This window comes from Trachurus japonicus, chromosome 21, assembly GCF_045865225.1.
Source record: "Trachurus japonicus isolate A0001 chromosome 21, Traja_1.0".
NCBI classification, from domain to species: Eukaryota; Metazoa; Chordata; class Actinopteri; order Carangiformes; family Carangidae; genus Trachurus; species Trachurus japonicus.
The window spans coordinates 18141298-18166221 of record NC_140927.1 but is presented as its reverse complement, the minus strand read 5'-3'; the positions used below and the strand labels follow the sequence as shown (position 1 = coordinate 18166221).

Sequence of the window (24924 nt, the reverse complement as noted above, 5' to 3'; positions counted from 1 at the left end):
TCTGGAGCCCTGTACAGTGACTGTTTTTTCATCAATTTTTTGAAAACTAGCTTCTTGAAGATTTTAGAGGGAAATCCGTCTTTATATCTACCATACTTTAATTATGCACATTACATTTTATTGCTTCATACCACTCACTATGTAGCCTATGCATAGTATGTATATTTGTGTATATTTGTGATTTTACAGCCCTGCCTTTGAAGTCACCTGCACGGGCTTCCTGTGGTCCTGGAAGGGAGGGAGGACATCTTTTGCGCTCATCGAGGAGGAGTCTGCTGGTTGACTTCCAGTAGCTGCCTGGCCACCGCCTTCTTTCTGCTGCTCCCCCCACCCTCCTCCTCCTCCTCCCTCCTCAGCCGCTACTGCAGCAGCAGCATCCCGGTGCCTCCTGGATCCATGAAGAAATCCCTCCTGCACGGCACCTTCCCCGCCACGATGGGCCGCAAGCCTTTCACTGCGTTGACGTTGTGTTGATATTGAGATATTTCAGTTATCAAATATGAATCATGCATTTGATATTTCTGGCCACTTTGCTCGTCAGCATCCTTTCGCCCTGGCTTCATCCATCACTAGCGTCATCTGGTACGTATTGGCAATAGCCTGCTGGCTGTTTTGTCACTTTCATCTCCTGAAATATCGCCGTTCACTTTCCGCGTCCGGCTAAAAATCATATCTGACGATGCACTGCAGGTGCAGGATGTCGCGTTTTGTAGTGTTAATTATGATATTTAATATGCGGCGTCTACAACATGATGGTGCATGAGGGCAGACTACAGCATCTCAGCATCTTTTGTTCAGCTCATAAAAAAACAGTGCTCTTTATTATCTATAATGACCACATTTGAATTAACAGTCACTGGGACTCTTTTTGGTCAAGTGCTTGATATGATCTGCTGCTGTTGTCTGAGGCTGTTTGGATCTCTATTGCATAATGGACACTGCATTTATTCTGTCTGGTGCAGAGTTTTTCCACTTCAGTAATAAGCATAGGAGCATATGAAAAGTGGATTTCAATGCAGTGAAGCAGACGATATCCAGAATTTTTGGGGGGCAGTTTAAACTGCGGTTTGTGGTCGTCGGTACATTGTGTCATGAAACCAGCCTTAATGAAGTGTGATCTGAAGAATTGCAATGAAGCTGTGGCCACTTGCCTTAATGTTATCAATGTGTTTCATGAATAAAGGATGACAGCTGGCTCTTTGAACATGTGTGTGTGTGTGTATGTGTGTAGGGCGGGGGGGAAGGCTGGTCAGATTTTTTCATGTCTGTGCGGTGGGATTTCTCTTTGCAGTTTCGCAAGGAGTAGAGGACAAGGTTGAGAGGGATGCAGTGGCAGCACTGCTGAAGCAACAGGCAACTGCAGCACCTGCTACAGACAACACAACACGCCATGCAGTAGAGCATGAGATCACCTACCCCTCGCGGTTGATCTACTACCTAAATGAGGACTCAGAGAGTACCTACCATGACCTGGACACCCGGGCCAAGAACCAGGGCACAGAGGACCAGGTAAGCCAGAGAACGTGATGAATACTGGGATGTTGTCTGTCGGAAGTTATTTAGAAACACTGTTGTGATCAATACCAAGAGTGTCCCATCACTTAATAGCACACTTTTTGGAAAAGGTTTTGAAGTTAGAAATCTATATTATGACTCTGTTAAACCATTATTCTGTCATTTTGTTACACAAAGCAAAAATCTCCACATTGACAGACACACACACACACAGCTCACTTCAAGAACTGGAATTATGCCAGAGTGACCATGCTGAGGGAAGGCTTTCTCCCAGTAAACCCACCAGACATCTCCATCTATCATTTAGCCACCACATCTGTTATTTGTTTGCAGTGGACAGTGTAGTTTGTTGAGTCTGGAGGAATCTTGCTTCGTAGACAGATAGAATTTATCGTATAGTTAAAAAGACCACTCTTTTCTCTCCCCTAACAGGCAATCCACCTCGCCCAGGCCAGTTTCCAGTTAGAGGCATTCGGCTCCAGATTTGTCCTGGATCTAATGCTGAACAAGTAGGTTCTCTTCGCCTAATTCATTTTACGCTGAAATCCTCTGTCATTGTGGCCATTACAATTGTAACAAAGAGTTAGGAGAGTGAGAGTGAAGATTTGTGTGTCTCTCTCAACAGTATCACCTGTCAAGGTAATTTTAGTAATCTTGTAATGTGTGGACGGTTGAATCTGTTTTCATCCTGTGAATGCAAGAAGCAGTGTAAACTCTTTCCCAACATTACTGCCTCAACAAATCCACACTGACACGGTGTCCGCAGAGATTACAGTAAATAATCTTGCATCAAAAGAAAGTGAAAGTGAAAAATGACTTGTGGTTGCAGAGCCATTTAGTTTTAGTTGGAACCTACAATGGAATAAAGATACATTTTGGATTGATTATGGATGAAGTGACAGAAACCTAGCTAATGCTATAATCACGCAAAATCTGATCAAAACCAGATCTTAGAGATGACATGACACAAAGAAAATATACAGAGACGTATTAACTTTAATTAAACACCAACGAAACATCATCAAGTGTTGGAACTGTAAAACAAGCAGTTCTCAGAGGCGAAAGAGGACGTCTGGCCCGTGACAGTAAAATGACCAGTCATCCAATTGGGCAAGATACTGACTCAATGAGGAAGCGGTATGTGTCACTGCTGACAACAGGACAGACATACAGTAACCTGTGATCCCTGCTGTAGCTGACTGCTGTTTGAAAATGATCAGGACTATTATATGTCAGATTAGTCGTTAGTGCCGCGGCAGTCAGGGAAGCTGTAATTGAACAGGTCAGCATGCTTGTTGCCAGAATCCTACCCTGCAAATGCCTAAAAGCAATGTTTAGTCTAGCTGCCAGATTACAACCAAGGACAAAGTGTTTTTCCGAAAGCAGACTCTGTGTCTTTATTGAGACTTAATTGGCTTTCGTCAGAGTGGGAAGAGTTAGACGCAGTTATTCTGGTGGTCTGTGATCACTGTCCCATCCAGAGACAGGAGGCTCCGGACACTCAATGATATTGATTCCTTGATTCCCTCACAAAGTAGCTGGTCCACATACGTGAAGGCTTAATGTGCATGTGTACGAGGATTTAGCAATGCTGATTGAATTTCAGGTTCCTTAATGGGATTTAAAGATGGATTCTGTTGCAAAATATTGTAATTTTATACTCTGGATGTCTGAGTGCTGTTAGATATGAAGACAGGCTAATTTGCATGGTCGGATATTCAGTCTGTGTGCTGGTATGCGGGGGTCGGTTAGCAGCAAATTAAGTCTTTTCAAATCAGAGCCATCACAGAGGAATTGTCATAAATGTAGCTCACTGTCAATGTATACATAATGCAAAGACATTGCTACTGCATGACGTGCTGCCATAAGGTGTAATTCTATCACTTAAGCTAAAGGAAAAAAAAAAAGCTTTAGCAGGTCACCCGAGGACATTTTATATAGCTCGATAGGTGCTGACACACAGTCGTTAAGTGAAATGATTTGATGCTTCATTTCAGCTCCAACATAGGCAGCCAAAGTGCAGCTTTCAGTAATTACCTGCAGCAAATAGTATCTTCCTATTGTTTAAATATATTGATAACATGGGAGATACTGGAAGCCATGTATTAAAAGTGAAAGGGTTGATGCTTGTGTATCAAGAGGGCCAGTGGGAGACAAAGTGTGACCTTGGTTCCCAGCTGTTTGCTCACTCTGTAGGTTATCAGCGAGATACATGAGCTAACTTCAGTGTGTGCTTTTTTTTGTGTGAGAACAGGGGTTTGAATTCTGCTTGGCGTTGTAGCTGCGACAGTACTGATCTAAATATAGATAGGTCTGCAACCTGCCAATGGATGCTACTGAATCTCCTTACCTCTTACTGTACCTGGAATCGCAAATCAAAGGAAGTAGGTTTTTCCCACTGGTGGGCGTTTGTTAGTTAACACAAAGATCATATTGACTGAAGAGCCGTTTTTCCGTAAATGGGACCAGTAACTTCCCTGTAGTGGAGCAGAGTTCTTTCTCAGCTATTTTTTCTTTGGGTGCCGATGTCTCTTCCTTGAAGTGTCTTTATTTATTTGTATGTGTTGGAGGTTTAAACAGCACCATGTGTCGACTCGCTACAGGATGCAGAGCTGCATCTGATACAGCACCAGCTGTAAGAATCCCCCCCCCTGCAGTTTTTTGGTCCTCCCTCTCTGCCTCGCCTCTGTCTCACTTTCCACTGCTGCTGCTGCTGCTGCTGCTGCTGCTGCATTGTGGCGCTCGGCCTCCCGTGGACTGAAAGACCTCGGGGCAGGACTCCCTTCCCATGGACACAGTTTCACAGCTCTCACACGCTCTCACACCTCAAGACACCCCCCAAAAATTCCAACGGTTTACCCCCTCCGTACTCTGCAATGCTGCCCATCGCCGACACACCCACCGACACACCAGTACACTCTGGCGTGGCCCACTCTGCTCTCTCTGCCTCATCTGTCAAGCTAAAAATAGGCCTCACTCAGGAACCTCTCTCACCACGCTGCTCGTGTGTCGACTCTCCTCTCATAATGGCATAATGGTGCACTTCTCCCTCACATTGCTGCTGAGCATTACTCAAAAAATGTCTCACTCGTATAGTGTCACAAGACAGATTCATCACTTCCCATCTTTTTCTCTCCCTCTTTTTTTTTCCCCTGCTGCGACAACTGCTGCAACCATCTCCACAGAGAGGAGGATGTTTTTTGATTTGCAAGGTTATTCAGGAAAAAAAAAAAAAAAGCGCCATTGTGGCAGAAATTGCAGCCTCTTGAAATCAGCTGTCAGCTAACAGACTGCATGTGTGCGTGTAATGGTGTGGGCCGCTGACTCAGACAGCGGGAAGCGCCGGGAGGGCCGTTGTGTTCAAGGTGAAGCCGAAGCCTCACATTCAGTTATCACATTTGGCAGCTTTCTGATGTAGTTACTTTGTCTCTGTTCCTGTTTTCTCAAGCTCTGATCTAATTTTGGGAAATTTGAGGAAGAACCAGTGTGTTAAAAATGTTTTACATTCTCTTTCACTTCAATAATTTTGAACTGTAAACTTACTTAAAGGCAAAATTAGTGAGTAACTGTGCTTGAGTTGAGTCTCTATCTTATTATGACAGAATTTATTTACACATCATTTCGTCAACTGCAGTTTTACTCATCCTCAGAAGGGAGTGTAAGATCATTTTTCTGAGGGCAGGCGACATTTCACATCTGTGGGCAGTGCCATATTTGTGCAGACTAATCCAGGAACTGTGGTGATGACTGGTCTTGTTTAAACGCCAACCAAAGCAGCGCTCAGTGTTTGTTTAAAACCACAATATGTGAGTCAGAGTAAGCAGAGGCAGACGTATTGTCATTGCATCATATCCTTCCATCCTAACCAACTGCAATTCCTGTGTTTTCAGTGACTTGCTGTCTTCAGATTATGTTGAGATCCACTATGAAGGGGGCAAACCTGTTCTATCTAAGGTAACGTCTTCTGTGGTTTCCACCAAAATCCACATCTTCTTCCTTATGCATGAGTCAGAGCTTCTTTTTGTTTCCCTTAGCTGGAACATTTTGTACCACTGTTTTTGTTTTGTACAGTCATGCACATTGTCTGTAAAGCGAAAGGCACAAGTTTACAAAATATTCTTTGGAAACTAAAGACGGGAACAGATGTGAGTGTTTTCTGTAAATCATTGTGCTTGTTTCTTTTCATTGTCAGCCCATCTGCAAATCGGTCTCTCAAATTAACAACACAAATGTCACGTGTCTTCCAAAAAAGCCGCAGATACATGTAGGAGAGATCTTTGCAGGGGAGAAAGATAGAACAAGATGTACAGGAGGAAGAGTGACACACATAGATGGCTAGATAAACAGCTGAATGGATAGACTTACACAGGGAGACTGAAGCATGGAAGTGCATGATTTTTTATAGAACAGAGCAGGAGCTAGAGGGAGAAAAGAAAACAGGTTGGGGTTGGAGCGAGAGCCGATTTCTCCCGCTGCTGCTGCTGCTGCCACTGCTGCTGCCGCCACTGCTGCTGCCGCTGCTGCTGATTCAGGCAGAGGGCTGGGCTGGGCTGGGCTGGGCACACTGTAGCTGAATCAGCAGGGTTTTGCTCCCCTGCAGCCTCCTGCTGGAGCTCTGGTCACGTGACGAGGGAGTGAAAGCACTCTGCAGTTACAGTGCAGCGTGGATGGGTGAAGTGAGAGAGAGAAGGAGAGAGAGAGAGAGAGAGAGGGGGAGGATGTCCTCTGTTCACCCTGGGTCTGACAGCTGAGTCACAGATAGTGCTAGGACCCATCTTGCAAATGCATTAACTTCTTACCGCACGCACACATCCTAACAGGCGTAGACCGAACCCCCCACCCCCTGCAGAGATGAACCGCATATATGCCAAAGCGACATCTGCGAGACAATCTGTTACATCCTCAAAACCGCTTGAAAATTCAAGCACAAGATAATTAAGCAGAAAACTGACACATTTGCCATATAAAATAAATGGCAGATGTGGTTGTTTTTTTTTTCCTGTGTTGTGCTGCCAGTGATGCTGCTGTGTTTACGGCTGTGATGTTTCATTAGGGCTGTGTCTTCTTCCCTCAGGGCGGTGAGCACTGTTACTACCACGGCCAGGTGAGAGGGAACGATAACTCCCACGTGGCCTTATCTACCTGCAACGGGCTGCAGTAAGTGAACAGCAGAGTCGTGTTTAATCCTCCGCCGTGTTCAGAATATCTCTGGGTACACTCATCTCTGCTCCTCGGCTGCTATTGACTCACTATCAAATGGTTTCTCTCCCTTTTTTCCTCTTCTCTGCCCGGCAGCGGGATGTTTGACGATGGAGTCTATGTGTATCTAATTGAGCCCTCAGAACAGACTCATTCAATCGTAAGTTGTTTCCTTCGCCTCCAACCAAAAATTTGTATCACACAAATGTTGTTTCCCCCTGCTTCTCACGTCACGTCAGCTTCCTCCACACATGCACAACACACTCTCATCGCTTCTGCCTCTCACATTCCTATAGCAGAGGATATCCTGATCACTCCAAAGACATTCCTGCTTCTAAAGGAAGGAGCAGAGTCAGATAAAAACAGTAGCATTTTTCTCATGCAGGTACATTTGAATATAAAATGCTGCCATTGCATAAGAAATAGTCTTTTAACCTCTCTGTACCATAGGTAATCATGTTCAGTCCAGTTCCTGTAATTCCACCAAGTTTTGTGTTTTGTTTTTTATCGTTTATTGTGATCTTTTTCTTTTTACTTAAAGGGCTAAGCAATATCTGGATATATAACAGGGGATGAAGCATAATATACTCACAAATGATGTTCAAAAGCCATTACATGAAACAAAACAAAAGGTTTTAGCCAAGCGAGCAGTGTGAGTCTATAATGACAGTGTCCATCTGTTGGTCCATACTTGAATATACTTCATTTAAATCGGTGGTCCATAGAGAAGAGATCAAGACCCTCTCTCTTTTTTTTAAAGTATATTTTTTGCGTTTTATTAGATAGTGCGGTTGAGAGAGACAGGAAATGGGGAGGCAGAAAGAGGGGGAATGACGTGCAGGAAAGGGCTGCCCGATGCGGGATTCGAACCGGGGCCGCCTGCAGTGAGGACTGTAGCCTCTACACATGGGGCGCCTGCTCAACCTACTGCGCTACTTGACGCCCGAGACCCGCTCTCTTTTAATCCAGCACCTCAAACTAGTTACATTTTCAATTTTCCCCAGGACTCAAACTGTCATTTTATGAAAAAAATACCTGAAAAAAACGAATAACATTCACATCAGCCACAGCTTTGCACTGTGTTTAGTACTAACAAATGTTAACATGCTAAAATGCTGAACCAAGATGGTAAATGTATCACAAGTATGGAAAAGTTTAACATTAATGTTGAAACATCCAGTTACGTTCATAACATTCATTCGTTACACAACGTTTAATGCTGCTCCCCAGCAGTAGCTCATCTACTGTATGTATTTTAACACTTGTGTGCCTCACCCCTGCAGGATACAGCTGCAAGGCCTCATAAGCTACGAAGAGCAGCCACCCTTCATTGGAACAATGATTTAGAGGAACAGGGTAAGGATTCCCATCACTCTCATCCATCATCGGTCATTTTGCATGACCTCTTCCATCAGTCCTTCACCTCTGACCGTGGCCGCACCTCCCATTTATCCTGTCTTCCACCCTGGGTACATCATGTTCAAAAACACAATTTTAAAGTTTGTTACAACTAAAGATTTTGTTATGTTATTTGGTGAGAAAGTGTAAACATTCGAGGAATCAACTGGAATGATTTCAACAGAACTGATGTTCTCAAACAAACCAATTTATTTTTATAAAGCCTGAGATAATGTGTTTCTCCCACTTCTACCATTTTGCCAATTTATTTATTTGCTCCATGGGAAATTCTTGGCAAGAAGTTTTTCGAGTGGAAAAAATCATAATAATAAAAAAAAAACACAGCACTGTGGATTTGAACCCATCAAGCAGGCGTACACAGTTGTAAACACTTAACATGTTAGTTTAAGTGTCACTCTTTCCTTGTGTGTGTGTTGTGCAGGGGAGGAAGAGCAGCTATTCTCAGAGCTGGATGACTTGGCCTGGCTGAGGCGCAGGAAAAAGCGAGCTGTGAGTGTGATCTCAATTTTGTCTGAGCTAATGCAACAAACGTCTCCCACCCTTGAATCATTATACACAAGTGGGTTTACAATAAAAAACAAAAAACTAAATAAACCCTTAGCAATAGCACATGTGGAGATACTAGTGTAACACTAGTTAATTACAGAATGAATCAACATTTGGGTCATGGGTTTAGGGACATGTCTCTTCAGGCTAACCATTAGCTACACACAGGAAACAGATAATGTAGTTTTAAAGCTTAATTTAGGAACACAACACCTTTTGTATGTTCTGTCCCTAAAGCTATGGTCGAAGTTGAGAAAGACGAAAGCCCCCCCCCCCACACACACACATACACACGCACACACCCTTTCCCCTCTGAGCTCGTGTCGCCCTCCCCTCAGAGCCTCCTAACGACACACCCCCTCCCGCAGAGCAACAAGCCGGCCGGCACCAGCTTTGAATGCGGAGTAACAATGTTGGATTCACAAGTCACAACTTCCACAATAAAAACTAAAGATTACCTGTTCGACAAAAACTCTGCTATATCAGTATTCAGGCTCATATCTTGGCGGAGCTTTCTCCATCAAATTTAGCCAGGGGATTGGATGGAGGGTACGAGAGAGAGAGAGTGCAAATTTGAGCAGGAAGAAACTCCCATACCGTATGGCTGTGATTGGTCAATTTCTTTGCCGGCCTGCAGCTGCTAGAGAGAATGGATTTTTCTGTTTCCTTTTGCTCTTCACATTGTGTTGGTCGTACAATTGGGTCATAACCGCCATCTAAATGATGTTAATGATAATGATCAGTCTTTCTCAGCGTCGACCACAGCTTTAACTTGATTTACTTAAATTCTTTCAATTGATATGAAAATATATCTTTATAGACATGAATCTCTGACTGTCTGGTCATTCCTGAATGTTTCTTATTTTGACTTTCAGATGCCTCGCAGTGTGTTTGAGGAGATGAAATATTTAGAAATCATGATTGTCAGTGATCACAGTATGGTATGTACTCCCTTTGAAACGCATCTTTTCCCACTGTGTATTTTTTTTATATATATGTTAATATTTATATATATTTTATTTATATATATTTCCCCCACAAAAGCGAACATTGTCATTGAATGTGCCATGCGCGCTGCAATGCATTTGAATAACAAATCAGTTGTCTTTTTTTCTTGTTGTTTGTGCCTGCAGTATAAACGACACAAGACCAAGCAGCACACGAGGAATTTTGCCAAGTCAGTGGTGAATCTTGTGGATGCTGTGAGTAAACAGTTTAATGACCCCTTGAGAAGTGTGTTGTTTATCCTTAATACAGATCCAAAACGGTGCACTTTAACAAGTGTTGTTTTGTTAGCCGCACAAGCTGCCTGGCTCTAGGAATGGAAATGTCGGTCCACGCTGAAATATCTCAGAGTCATATTCCCTAATGCATTAATAGTAATGACTGGCTTTATTTCCAGTGCCACACGCAGCAACTTTTGTCATATTATCATCAGCCTCATGTAATGGAGTAAACCCTGAGGCAACTCCACACTCGTCCTTTCGTCAGTTTTTATTGTGCTGGTGTTTGCACTGTGTTGTTGCCATGTGCATTACAGTAACACTCCCCTTGTTCCTCCCTGCTCCCAGTGTGCTGCACCCCCCCGTCTGTCCCCCACAAGGCAGCTCAGATTCAAACTCACACCCAGTGTTGTTGTCCTCTCCCTGTGCTGTTGCTCCTGTCTTTCTCTGCCTCTCTCTCCCTTTATCTCTCTCTCTGCATTTCTTCATTCCTCCCATTCACTGTGCTCTTCACTGGCAGATTTTCAAAGAGCAGCTACACACGCGTGTGGTGCTCGTCGCTGTGGAGGTCTGGACGGACAAGGATCAGATCCCCGTCGGCAACATGCCGCTGGAGATGCTGCGCGATTTCGCCAAGTATCGGCAGCAGAGTATCAAGCACCTCGCTGATGCTGTGCACCTCTTCTCGTAAGCTCCTTATCTGAACAACATCTGTCTCCACTACTCCAAAGCACATTCAAAATTCATTCACGTTTCTAGTGTATCTTTCATTTTCTTTGTATTCATCAGTTTAGAATAAAACAAACCAACAATAACAGACTAAAAGCTGATTTCCGTTTTGTAATTTTTTGTTACCGGTAGGTTAAAAAAGCAGGCACTGCAAATAGTTCTTAAAGCCTCCACCTATGCTTAAGTTAACTTTTGTTATATGTTGTGCCCTCTGTGCCCTTTATTATTCTGGGTACCTGATACAATCATTATTATTGTTATCAATATTCCTAATAATTAGGTTGTTGTGTGCACTTCCATCATGATCTCTGCAAGTCTGCAGCCATTTCTGAAACCTAATGGCTCAATGAAGTGCAGCTGCATATAACTAGCTGACTGTAGCCTGATCTGTGCTTTGATCCTGTTTTCATGATGCTCTCTTTACAAGCTCATAATGTTCTGATCTACATATATCTTTGCTACATGTGAAACCACTAGTGTCTCCCCAGGAACATCGAATTATATATCAAGCTCACTTTTTAACTTGGTGTTCACGTCTACCACCTCTTTGTCTTCCATTATTCTCGCAGAAATGTGACCTTCCACTACCGCAGAAGCAGTGCAGCGTACTTCGGGGGCGTGTGTTCTTCGAATCGTGGCGTAGGGGTCAATGAGGTCTGATCTAACTCTATAACATCTGCTATCACTCTGTGCACGGATCTGAGAGCGTGACCGCAAGGTGAATAATCTGTTCTGTCTGTTGTGTCCGCAGTACGGCACCACCGGGTCCATGGCAGTGTCTCTATGCCAGAGCCTGGCACAGAATCTGGGCATCCAGTGGGACCCAGCATCCAGGAGAAGTATAAATGAAAACACACACTGTCGTCTCACATCCAGTGCATAAGTGAGCCAGGGAGGGCAGTCTATTCAGAGCCAAAATCACAAGATTCAGGTCACTCTAATTACAAAATACCTTGTGGTATTTAGATTAGATTTAGGTATAATCAAAGTACCCGTGTTGCTCATGTCAGATGTGGCTCCACTTGCTCCTAAACTCGCTGCAGTAGAATGAACTCTGAGGACAGGACAGCAGAGTCACCAACCAGGCTTAAAACCTTTGCTATTACATTTCTAAAAACAAACAAGGAAGAAAAACAATGTGACTTTGATTAGATTTATTTGGGTTAGAGTCTACTAATACTATCCAATGCCTGATAAGTTCTGCTTCTTGTTCCTGTGGAGGTTGAATACACGTATCTGTTGCTTTGATCAAGTGACTGTAATAGAATTTACTGAGATTTTGAGATATGCCTTGTTTCTTTTGTCAAAGGTGGGGTTGTTATATACTTGCAGTCAAGACATCCAGACGTTTTATGTCATTTACAACACCAGATGGTACAAAAAGGTGCACGTTAATAGGACAAAACTGCCTCATCACAATTCTAGCGCCAGGAGTGACAGACGGAGAGATGTGCTGGTTACCCTTGAAAAGGTTGGCCAACCATAGAAGTCGAGTCAGGATTTAAGCCATTGGTTTTAAGATTTGAAAAAAAAAAGACCACTGTGCTTAATGACGCAGAGTCATCCCAGCTGTCATGTTAGAAATTATTATACATTAAAAAAACTATTCTCATGGTCCCAAAACTGGTCAAACTTGAGAGGCAATGTGAGTACTGTATGTCAGTGAAAAATCAGGCACTAAATTCACTACTCATCTGTCTTTGAAATGTTAAAATGTAAATACAAAGCGTGAATGCAATATATTTTAATTAAAGATTTCATATTGAACTTATGTATAAAGTAAGTAATCTCTTTCTCTCTCTCCCTGTTTTTTCTGTTCTCGTGCTCCTTTTCACAGAGGAATGTGGTTGTGTTGACTCTTGGACTGGCTGCATAATGGAGGATACTGGGTAATTTCCAACATATCCTTAAGACGTGCACACACACAAACACACACACAAACACACAAGAGAGAGAGAGAAGGATTAAAGACACTTGTTGATGTCCACTTAATAATGCATTTATCGCCACTCTGGGAGTGCGGGAATAATGTGAAACTGCAGAACTGGTCGATAAATGTTCAGTTCACATTCAGCATTGACATGACGTTCATAATTTGGAAACCGTAGACAGTGTTAAACCTGTTTGTTACACAAATTCCAGCCACGTAACCATTCAGTAGATACTTTTTTATATATAGGGGGTATATAATAGGGCTTATCATTGATACATTTGCTGATGGATGGTCATGTAGCATGGGTTAGGCACATGGCAAATAGTTTAGAAATAACTGCATTCTGACTGTATTCTAATCTGACACAGACATTTGTGAGACTATTTAAAAAACACTGATAGGTGGCAGTAAAACCTGTAAAAAAAAAAAAAGAAAAAAAGACCAACTACAGAGGTGAAAAGTAAATTAATTATCACCTGGCTTCTTGTCTCTCTTCAGTGTCCAACAACCACGGAGATTCTCCAAATGCAGCATCAGTGATTACAAGGAGTTTCTCCTCAAAGGTGGAGGCTCTTGTCTGTTTAACAGACCATCCAAGGTCAGCAGCTCCCTCTTCTGCTCCTTTCCCAACCTTGTCACAACCACCATGAATTGCACCTTGTTTTTTTTTTTACACTCCCCTATCATTCAAACTCTCCTGTCTTGTTTTGGGCAGCTGTTCGAGGCAACAGAATGTGGGAATGGATTCATGGAAACGGGAGAGGAGTGTGACTGCGGAGGGAGAGCGGTGAGTTTCTTTTCACCTCAGCGGGTCACATCCGTTTGTCGTCATCCAGTTTGTTCAGACGGGTGAAGCTTGTTTTGGTTTTTTTAGGAGTGCTACAAGGAGTGCTGCAAGAAATGTTCCCTCGCCAACGGGGCGCAATGCAGTGATGGCCCATGCTGCAATAACACGTGTCTGGTACGAGCTTGGTCTTTTCTCATCGTGTCCACAAAATTTGAATTCCTGACCTTGTGAATTTAGACTCCTTCCTCGTCTTCTTTTCTTGCCAGCTCTATCCACGAGGCTACAGTTGCCGTTACGCTGTGAACGACTGTGATATCTCAGAAACCTGCACCGGAGACTCTGGACAGGTGTTCTTATGTAGCACTCTCACTTTTCCTTGGGTCCCAACAGCTGATCTCTGTCTTTCATGTCATTCGTAGGGTTAATGTTAAAAAGTCATTCATGTTTCTCACTTTTTGCAGTGCCCTCCCAACCTTCATAAACAAGATGGTTACCTCTGCCAGGTAACCCAGGTACGCAGAATGATGATGTTGAAAAGGTTTTTACTTCTCCAACCAAGAGTAATCCTGCAGCAGAAAAGCAGTTTAAAAAAAATTTAAAAAAAAATTTCCTCTCTTTGTTTTTTTTTCTCTTTCTCAAACCATGTGAAGGGTCGCTGCTACAGTGGAGAGTGCAAGACCAGAGAGAACCAGTGTAAATACATCTGGGGGTCAAGTAAGATTAACATTGCCTCACATTAGCTATTAGCATCACCATACAACAGACTTTTGTAGCCAGGAGCTGTGCAATTCACCCCTCATCTCTTTTTCTCTCAGAGTCTGGAAGCTCGGAGAAGTTCTGCTATGAGAAGCTGAACACAGAGGGCACAGAGAAGGGCAACTGTGGGAAAGATGGAGAGAAATGGCTCCAGTGTAGCAAACAGTGAGTTTCAAAGGAAGACAGTAAGTGGTATTCCCCCTACTGTATGCAGCTTGGCAGCACACTCTCTTTGTACACAGAGCCTGTGCTTTGGTTCTGCTTTATGATCTTTAATGACAAGTGAAGAGATTCAAGCTATTTTGAGGTCGACCAATAGAGGGCAACAGTCGGCTCATTGCTTCTTGTTTTATCCACTTATGAAAGTTGCTCACCTCACTCACATGCAAAATAAAGTTTCTCCTCCTCCACCAGGTAGGAGGCATTCAGGCAGGTTTTGCCTCAGTGTTGTGCAGTCAACTCCACATGTGCATTAATGCCTCATTTCCTGGAAGCCCATAGACTTTACAGTCGGATATCATTATTACACATAAAATAACTTTTCTATGATCTCCACTGCTGTATTTGCACATGGATGTCTACTGTAAACTGTTCTTTGGATTCACTCTGACATGGTTTAAACCATCAGGACTGCTTTTGTTTTATTTTATGGATGCTTTCCACAACTGAAAACAACTGTGAAGGGATGTCAGCTAAGGAAAGGTCATAGAGAGAATTTAAGATAAATGAAAATAAAGTAAGTTAAATTTGATAGTCTGAAAATGAATAGGCAAGTATGTGTATCAGACTCATTTACTGTAGATAAAATCTAGGGATGTTCTTGATTAAGAATGCTAATTGATTGTTGGGGAAGAGCTGAGAAGTGATGAGGTTTGTATTGAGTGGAAATCTGCTTTGTGTACAGATGTTTTTCTTATCTTTTACAGTGATGTGTTCTGTGGTTACCTGTTGTGTGCCAACATTGGTCGCGCCCCACGTGTTGGAATAATGAAAGGAGATATTACCACCAACTTCTTCAACTATAAAAACGGGCAGATAGATTGCAGGTAAACACACGCTCACTGTGTTCCTTTTACCTTAGGTGTCCTAGAAACTTAGAGAATTAGAGTCGGTGCTCCTGTCACTTTTGTCTCATTTGTCCTTGTAAGATTTTCTTTTAGTCCCTGCTTCTCTTCTCACCTCTCACCTGTGCTTATCTTTCTCCCTCTTTCCCTCCCCTCCCCTCCCCTCCATCCTCCTCCTCACAGTGGTGGCCACGTTCTTCTGGATGATGACACCGATTTAGGCTACGTGGAGGATGGGACTCCCTGTGGGCCGTCAATGATGTGCCTTGACCGCAAGTGTCTGCCCATCCAGTCACTCAACATGAGCACCTGCCCCACTGGACCTAACGGACAGGTGTGCTCTGCCCATGGGGTGAGTCGAGGTGCACCACTGACCCAAAATTTACACTTTCACTCATTGGAGCAGACTTAAATGATATACTGCCCGATATACTTATCAGCTGTACATTTTGTGATGTAGAGTTTTTTTTTTATTATAAGAGTTCCAGTTGTTTTAAAGTATCACAATACCCTTTCTTTCTTTTGTTATTGGGTGTAATTACATTGTAGCTTTAGCTATTGATCTCAGCATTTTAAGATAATGCCAACCAGTAACAACTCATTTCTACATTTCTGCTTGAAAGCAACATAACAACATCTCAAAGTACCGTTGGTACAACTCATTCAATGTCACAAAAACAAGACTAAGTGGCTAATACAAAGTGTAATGTGCAGCGTTTATTTACACTTGATGCATGGAGCAGCCATGTTGGATTGCAAGCTTTGGGATACTGAAGTTCCACCAAGCTTCAGACTTGAAATCCGGATTTTAGGCTGCATTTCACGGGACGAAGCCAAATGGGAACTCAGAAAATCTGGGTTTCGGGTTCTAATGGAAGACACCATTAGTGCCGATGTGTAATTCAACCAATTTGATTGCGTTCTGCCTTCAACGGACAAACGGACATGACCCGCTGAGAAAAGCTCTTACTCATTTCTGTCATATCTGTTAGAAGTCTTTGCTTGATTGAATGTCTTTACAAACCTAACCTCACAGTAGGACTGTGATTGAATTAGTCTAGATCAGTTTACACGATAATCATATTTACTCTATAACTGGTCATAAGTGTTTATGTGGAGGTTCTGTATGGATGAACAGAAAGCTACGAATCTCTAATGTGAAGACGGCTGTTGGGAATGAAGTGTACCAGCGCCTTCATTTAAAGCTCTTACTCATTTCTGTCATATCTGTACAGGTGTGCAACAATGAAGCCACATGCACCTGCAATGCCTCCTGGGCAGGGACAGACTGTAGCATGCCTGACCCACCTAAAGAGCCCGAAGCCACTCCGGACGAAGGACCCAAGGGTCGGTTTTCACGTCTTTCACCCTCTGACATCTGATAGACTGACTAACACATATGTTCATATGCACTCCTGCATTTATTTTAGCCAAGATTCACACTGACACATGAGTATATGCTGTATATTTTGTCATTCTCAGTCTCACTGCTAGAGCTGAGTCAGCACAGATTCCTAGACCTGAGTCTCTCACAGGTGCACTCGTGTTAAAATGGCAGCCGAAGGTGAATATGAAAGCAGTTTTACATGTGTTTCGTTTGATGCAGATGATGACATGAACTTACAATCCAGCTGTACACCTGATGGTTTGCCTACAGGGGAGACGGGGAGGTGGTTAAGGGGGTGGAAAGCGTCACACAGAGGGAACCGTGTCACTCCATCCATGGCACTGAAGCAGAAGCCTGCTGTTTGTTTTTGACAGGGTGGTAATAATGCTCCTTTTCCCTCTGCACAGTGAGCGTGGCCACTAACAGGCTGATAGGGGCAGTAGCAGGGACCATTCTGGCCCTGGGGGTGATTTTTGGAGGCACAGGGTGGGGAATAGAGTAAGCATCTTTAACCCTTTCACAGCTCTTCTTCTCATAGTGGTGCCTCAGTGTGCGGGCGGTCTCGTGAGCCGGCCTGAGCCCGTGTGTGCGTCCCGGTGGCTTTGTGTTTTCTTGTGTGTTGGTGATGACCATATAATTGTCATGTGATTGGATGTTTTCAGTGTCGTGTGATTGATTGATGGATTCCCTCCTGCCTCCTCCTCCTCCTCCTCCTCTCCTGCCACTTCCTGTTGTTCCCCATTACTACAAACCTCTTTCTCCATTCTCCCTCTTCCTCTTCTGATCCCATTTCTTTCTCTTATTCTTAGTCGTTATGTGGTTGCTCCTGTGATCCTCTCCTTTCTGGGGCATGTGGGGCATTTAGATGGAAAACAGTCCTGAGAAGTGTCCCGTTAGAGACCTGGCTTGTCAGTGGTAGGCTGTGTGGTGACTGGGACCCCTAAAACTGCTCATACTGCAGGCCACATATACACATCACCTGTCAATCTCTGTTTAATTAAACCTTCACAGTGCTGGATACCCAGGGTCTAGTCTCCTGCACAACCTTAACCAACAGACCACTGATAATCACTACACCAACTGACACCAGATAAATGTAAATACGTCCAGGGCCTCTACTTCATTATCTTCACGTTACACACTGAAGGGGGCTGAAAAGCATGCAAAATACATTTTCAGATTCAGTCATTTTACTGTAATAGTATACTTATGGTTATGTTTTCTGTTCCATGTGAAGTCGTCATTGTATAGTTACATGTTATTGATACAGTAAGTGAGTACAGAAACTCATGTCTTTTTCCCCATAACCCTTTACAGGTCCTAGTGCCACCAATCTAATAATAGGCTCCATCGCCGGAGCCATCCTTGTGGCTGCCATAGTGCTGGGGGGGACTGGATGGGGCTTTAAGTAAGCAACACGCCGCATGCCTCTCCTGTTGTAACTCTAGCATCCCTGCTGCTTCTAGACACCAGGGTTTGAGTTCCTGCTACAGAATACAGACACCAAGGTGAAAAACAGTCCAAAATAAAGTATTTCGCATTGAATAACATTTATTTAAAAAATGAGGCAACACTGTGACAGACATAGCTTAACACGTACTTGTGTTCTGGTTTAAAGAGATAAGACGTGCAAAAAGGTGACATGGAGAGACGCGGGGTGTCGTCTATGCGCCTGTAGCAGAACCTCAAACTGATTGGACGGGCAGAGCTCAATGCTTAACATGCATGTTCAATGACAGACCTAATAACAGAGATTCTTACAAAAAACTGAAGGGGATGAATATTTCAAAGAGCTAAATGGTTTGAAAGAAGAAAAAAAAAAAGCTTGTGTATGCCTGTATTTATAAGTTCAGAGCATCCCCTCTGAAATGCTACATGTAGATTAATGTTTGATAAGATCCAAACTACAGCTTAGCCTGATGTCTTGAGCAACAGGGGTGTTACACATCTTAATCTAAATAGGCCTAAGGAGTAAACGAGAAATACAATCCTGCAGCCACCGAAGCATGCTAGGTAGCAAAGCATCATGATTGTCGCCAAAATAGAAAAGTAAAAAAAAAAAAAAAAAAAAGTAAAGAAAGAATAAGAACCGAAACATTTCTGCATGTTGACTTGTTGATTTGGAGGAGGTCAGTTCATTGCACAAAGGCTCAGCCGAACCCAGAGTGATTTGGTCCAGGGTTGTCGTGCTCTCATCACCTCCATGATCTTTTTCTCAGTCCATTACTGTTTGAGGGTGAGACTTTAAATGGAGTGGTGAGAGCGACACAGAGAGACAGAGAGAGAGACTGAGAGAAGCCAGGACCCTTTTTGTTGGTCGCAGCCTTTGTGCCATGGCTGGCCACACCCACCTGGATGGCCAGGCTCCGCCCTAGAGCAGAGCAGGACTCTCGGACCCGCCCACACCAGCTGCCATTGCTGCCTGCTTCACAGACCTGGTACAGACACAGCGCATCGCACTGCATGAACCACGCACAGCAATAGTGCCACCCTCAACTGGCCTACTATTGGATCAGGTGCATGACAGAGTGATAGAAGCCCCACAACAAGCCACAGTACGGGGAGGTTATGCATCACTCCTGTTGTTGTATTTGTTGTTGTCCCACTGTTGTGGTAGTAGTTATTGTTGCTGCTGCTGCTGTGGTCATTCTCTATGTGGTTGTCCCCTCTTTCCCTCCTCTATAGACTATATTTTATGTTAGTTCTTTCCTCCCAGATGGTTATGTTTTGAGTGGAACTAATGTCTTTCCCATCAAAACTGGTAATGAGACATTTCTCCTACACTTCTTCACCTTGTAAACCGATGTTGCACGCACGAGCCAGTCAGCACTTGTCTGCAAGAAGGCAACAGAGGATATTTATATTCACAGACCTTCAATTTTCAGATTTATCCAGTTAGTAAGTAGACTTTATTGTGCCTTTGCTCAATAAACTGGGGCGTTTTCAGTTTTCGCTTGCTCAGTGTCGCCAACTGTTGCACAAATGAAAACATAAAAACCAAAGTAGACTGGACCCAAAATTAAAAATCACTCGTATCAATCGTAAATTGAGATATAAAAGTCTGTGAATATAAATACCTTGGACTGTCTCTGCAGTCAAGGTCAAAGTGGCCAACATGGACCAGCCTTTCCTCACTTCAATGTCTTCAGCAAGTCCTCAAATACTTGCACAGATAACAATGGTGAATGATGTCATGTCATTTTCCTTGAATACGATAGTAAGTCAAAGAACTCTTTTGCAGCATTTGCTTGTGTGATCAACTGTGATCTGAGGAGATGAGTGTGGTTGCTTGTCCAGGTTGCACTAGCTTGTCTTTAACAGATGTGATTATCGCAGACACTGACTCCTGTCTCTTGTCTCCTCGCAAAGAAATGTGAAGAAGCGGCGATACGACCCCAACGCCACAGCCATTTAAACCACGGAGAGATGCCGATCACAGATGGAACTCCTCCAAGGCTTCCTTTAGTTGGCTACCTGACAGCTGGACTGCACTTAACTGCTGCTGATCTTTGGCATTAGATTTACTTGAAAAAGACATAGTGGACATTTTAACAAATTCCATCGTAGTGACATAAGAAATGCAGCCTTTTCAACTTCACCTCACTCATGTAACAACCCAAGACCCCCCCTACCACCACCACCAACACCCCCCAACCCCAAACCGCCCCCTCGCCCTTCCTTTGATCTCTAGAGTGACAGAGCTCTTCTTCCATCTTTTAGTGCCAGTGCACAGGCGTTCAGGCGGAATCCACACCACTCTCACCTGGCATGATTATCCGCACAAAGCGTGCTGCTTGCTGGCCCTCCCCCTCTCCTCCTCCTTCTTCTTCTTCTTCTTCTTCTTCTTCCTCCTCCTTCCCGGCATGAAGAGCCCTCTATACAGGGCTCTGCATGGCTACAAAAGCTATAAATATACCGCAAAAAACAATACAAAGAGAAAAAAAGGAATAATCCAATGGAGGAGATAGCCTTGTTAAAAACCAAACCCAGTGGACAGATGATTGAAGCACCCATAGTTCACATTTAGGTGCTGTAGATGAATAAGGAGGCTGCATGTGACGACCCATTAGGGCAGTGCAGACCACAAAATGAATGCACACAAAACTGTACATAAATAAGGAGTTCAGGTTTGGAATTATCAGCATATTTTACAAGGACATCAATTGCTTTTTTTTTTTTTTTTTTTTTAATCTTAGCATGTTGTATAGCGGGTGTTTTTGGCAATGTTATTGAAAAAATAATAATACTGCAATTATGATTTGGGCCTAAACTGTAGTCGTACGCCGCGCAGCCTGCTGTGACTGTCCGGGGCAGAGGTCAAAGGTTAGATTCACTTCAGCAGAAAGAGCCGCTGTGGTGTCGAGGGAGAAGCATGTCAGCTCTAGAGGGAGTCGGACTGAGATAACGTCAGATAAACATCACAAGATTTCCCCCCTGAAGTATCTTCAACAGTGACTCAAAAGCCAAAGAACCAATCACCTGAACATATGGATGTTGTTGCACACAGAGCACTTTCCCCCCCTCTGTCTGCAGCCAGTGGTGCCTCTCCTACTGCTGAGGGCATGAAGTCTGTCCACGCAGGCGCTCACCTGTCCAGCCAGGTCTCACTTAACAGTCCTCATCAACACCCACTATACTGGCTTTTTAGCCCTTTGCTCTCATAAACTCTTGGTAGAAATCAAGTTCAGCTCTACAGGTAACGCTGCATGCAATCACTTTAGTGGGCTTATGATTCTATATGGGAGTCCCCAAAATCCGCAAGAAAAATATGCTACAAAAGGTAGGTGCATGTCAACAACAAAAACATGTAACTTTTATTTACTATGCAAAGAGAGATATTGCACAAAAGTATGGGTAATAATGATATCAATGTAGACATGGAATTACAAAAACCTCTGCTAATCAACTAATCTTTTGTATCTGGCCACTCCCACGTCTCGTTTCATTTCGCTTCAACATACTCAAACTATGGATGGAAAGATAATAATAATAACAATAACAATAAAAAAAAGAACTGAATTCATATTTCCAATGAAACATGAGAGAGCACCCTTTTACATTTGTGGAACTGAAAATCATGATTGTGTGTTTTTCATTGAGTCTGATATTTTTAATCACACACATGTGACACACACACACACATGCACACATGCACACAAACACACTGTATGGTGCCTGTACATAATGAGGCCTGAACAGTTTCCTTGTGCAGGGCTATTATTTCCAGTCCAGCTGATAGTTGGTGTGTTCCAGGTGCTGCCATAGCACTGGCATTGTTGTAATCCTCCATGTTAACTCATTGTCTGGTGTCCCTCTCTCACTGCATCATGTACAGTTGGACCGATGAATAAACTACTGACAAATTTTATCCGTGCTCTGCTGTCTTCACTGCATAATCCCTCCCAGAGAGTCATCCCCATCAATATATACAGTAAACCTAATGATGTAAATTTAAGTAATATGATATGCCCAGAAATTATAAATGCAAATCAATGTGTAATGAAGTTTCTAATTATTTCATCCCCCTCCCCTCTGTCTCTCAGTGGCTTTGTCCATAGCCTGCTACAGTCCCACACACATTAGCCCAGTACATTGGTTGTAGATCAGAGAACAGGAAAATGGAAACATTTCTGTTTTTTAGTGCAGCAAGAGGCTAAGTCAGCCCCCAGTTTGATTACTGTAAAGGCAACATGATGAAGTCCTCACAATGTTAACAGAATGGTGGTTATTAGGGAAAGGAGACAGAAAGAACAGAGTTGGGCAGGGAGACTGGGGACAGTCAAACAGTTTGAAGTTGAAGTTTGTTTAACTTTAAGTTATCTGTTTTGTTTTTTGTTTTTTACATTTTATACAACTAGTGTTTCTGGGTATGAATGGACCACAACAATCCAAAAAGGCATCTACTCTAGTTCTAGTTCAAGTTTATTTATATAGCACATTTAAAAACAACCGTTGTTGACCAAAGTGCTGTATATCAGATGCCGCCTAGTCTATTATTGTCTTATTGTGTGTTTTTTTTTTACTTTATTAACAATTCTGAGAACTCAAAACCCCACAGTAACACGAAATGACTCTTGTGGAGTTGTAGTGAAAAGGCGACTTCTTATCTTGTTTGAAGACATTTTGCTCCTAAATCCCTCGAAACAAAACTTCTTCAAACAAGATAAGAAGTCCAGTTGCCTTTTTACTACAACTCCAAGAATAAGATGACCTAGATGACTGAGAACCTTCACGGACACACAAAATGACTGTTTTTGTAATCAATTCTGCCTATTTTTTTTATCAGGATCATAGAAAAGCAGAATAGCAAACATTTGGATCACGGGGATCCACTGTCAGTGAAGGTTTTAGGCATGAAGCCAATCTGCAAGGCTGTGATCAATTCTCAAACTGGAGAAAGTGGCCTCGTCACAACAGTAAACTAGGGACGCAAGTTTGGTAGCCCACATCATGGAGCTCTCTGCTCAATCTACACTCAAGAGGAAGAATAACAATAGACAGACAAAGCACATCTGGACCGTCCTGTGTGCCACTACTTGTCTCCAACATTGGTACTATTGGGATGTACCCCCGTCAATTGCTACTAAGAATGTTTAGCTATTTATTTTAAATGTTAAATTATTATTAAACCACTGGGCCAGTGCCTTTTGATAACTGCTATTCAAACTGTGTATTATTTTTGTTCACATGCTAAGAGTTTTCACACCCTCCACTGCAACACAAGCTGCTCGGGTGATAGTATCCTGTGATTATACAGTACATCCTGTCTGTATTTTAAATTCAAACTGTTTTTTTTGTTGTTGTTTTTTTAGATTAATTGCGCTGCTACACAATCCATGTGAAGCCCTGTGCTACAAATACTTCTGGCTGGGAAATTACTGATATGAACAGGTTTATTACTGAATGAAGAAAAGATCACGGTGGACCTGTCTCAGAAATGTTTTTTTTTCCCCCCTAGAGAACTCACAGAGCAATAAATAATTCTTATTTAATAATAATAATTTGCACTTAACTGCTTCACTTCCTGTCCAGAAGCAACTTAACATTACATTTTATGTTTCAATATGCATATGAAAATGGTATTCATTTAAAAGTTATAATTTAGGCCTTGCGCCGGAAATTGTGGTAACGTCTGCTTCTTGGCATCATCACAAGAATGAATGACTGAGAAAGAAACCCACCCTGTACATTTAGTGTTGGCTTCTCACTGCGAAGGTAATTGCATTTCAGATCAAGTATGCATGTGACATTTCAGTAAAAGCATAGAAACGTAACTTGTGCGCCACTCTCTGGAACACCATTCATCACTGAACTTGTTTTTACAGAGAGTAGAACCACCCAAGCGTCTGAGGTCAGGTTGCTTATGTTTTTTTTCTGCTGTCTCTTTATATTGAACTGAAAACCTGTGTCCTACATGAAGCACAATACGCCATGTGCCTTAAAACTCACAATGCAGATTCTGAGAGAAAAGGAAAAAAAAAACAGTGTCAGAGGAAGATTTGGTCACATTAATGACATAATTCTAAATCTAGATGCTGCCACGTAGATCTTAAATTATTTGTTGAATAATTGATGAAAGCAAATTAGGTTTCACAAATTTTAATCCTTGATAGTAAATTGATTTTTTGGTTTTCGACACTTGGCCAGATCATTAAAAAAATGCACTAGGAAACTATATAAATGATGAAAATAATCAGCACATTTATAATGTTATTAAATGTGTGCAGTTGACAATATAATTATTATTATTGCTGTGTCCTTAATCAAATACATCAGTCTATTGGTCCAGTCATAGTTGGAGTTTGTCTCTATAGCATCACAAGCAGCAGGACAAGAAAGTAAAGCACATTTTCTCTTGTTCAGCAGGATCTTAATCTGTGCCATGCACAAAAACATTTTAATAAGAACAATCAAAATCAGATTAATTTCTCACTGAAATGAAAAACTTTCGTTGCAGGTCACCTTTAGCAACAAAAGACATCTTGTACACAAGACACATTATATACGTATGTGACATGAAAACACAACAAGAGAGTAGTGTTTTACTAAGATATTCAGATTTTTGAATATTGTGAAAAAATAGATACTTTGTTTATTCTCCTGATAACTACAGATTGATCAATTTGTGTAAATCAAATCAGAGAAATATGCTTCCTTTTACAAGAATATTTTCTCATTTGAAGACTTTCAAGGTGTAATTCAGCAGTTATTTTTAATCTAGAAGATGTTGCATTTCCACAAGCATTATGAATTCATAGCCTTTTTTATGCATATTTACCTGAAAAGTAATGCAACAAAATCAAGGATGGTAGCAATGACTATAAGCAAGCAGAGTAGGCTCCTGCAGAGGAGGGAGGCACTGACGT

At 42.5% G+C, this 24924-nt stretch overlaps 1 protein-coding gene across 5 annotated transcripts; it reads left to right on the top strand.

Annotated features, from left to right (window-relative positions):
• Positions 1-259: 259 nt before the first annotated feature.
• On the top strand, positions 260-21928 carry adam23b (ADAM metallopeptidase domain 23b). 5 transcript variants are annotated; one of them, XR_015034572.1, is made up of 27 exons: positions 338-582; positions 1292-1509; positions 1948-2024; positions 5406-5469; positions 6590-6672; positions 6811-6874; positions 7998-8070; positions 8555-8622; positions 9555-9620; positions 9813-9881; positions 10423-10589; positions 11201-11285; positions 11383-11470; positions 12469-12520; positions 13063-13162; positions 13280-13351; positions 13439-13525; positions 13618-13698; positions 13813-13863; positions 14002-14065; positions 14167-14272; positions 15034-15153; positions 15355-15523; positions 16407-16518; positions 16966-17056; positions 17876-17966; positions 19928-20075. XR_015034572.1 is itself a non-coding variant. In XM_085764189.1 (26 exons), the coding sequence occupies exons 1-26, from the start codon at positions 507-509 to the stop codon at positions 19971-19973; spliced, it is 2349 nt and encodes a 782-aa protein (XP_085620315.1). In that variant the 5' UTR covers positions 260-506; the 3' UTR covers positions 19974-21928. The 5 variants fall into 5 exon arrangements, 4 of the variants coding, with proteins under 4 accessions (XP_085620315.1, XP_085620316.1, XP_085620318.1 ...); XM_085764189.1 differs by lacking the exon at positions 16966-17056 and having other exon boundaries at positions 260-582; positions 19928-21928; XM_085764190.1 differs by lacking the exon at positions 17876-17966 and having other exon boundaries at positions 19928-20194.
• Positions 21929-24924: the final 2996 nt, after the last annotated feature.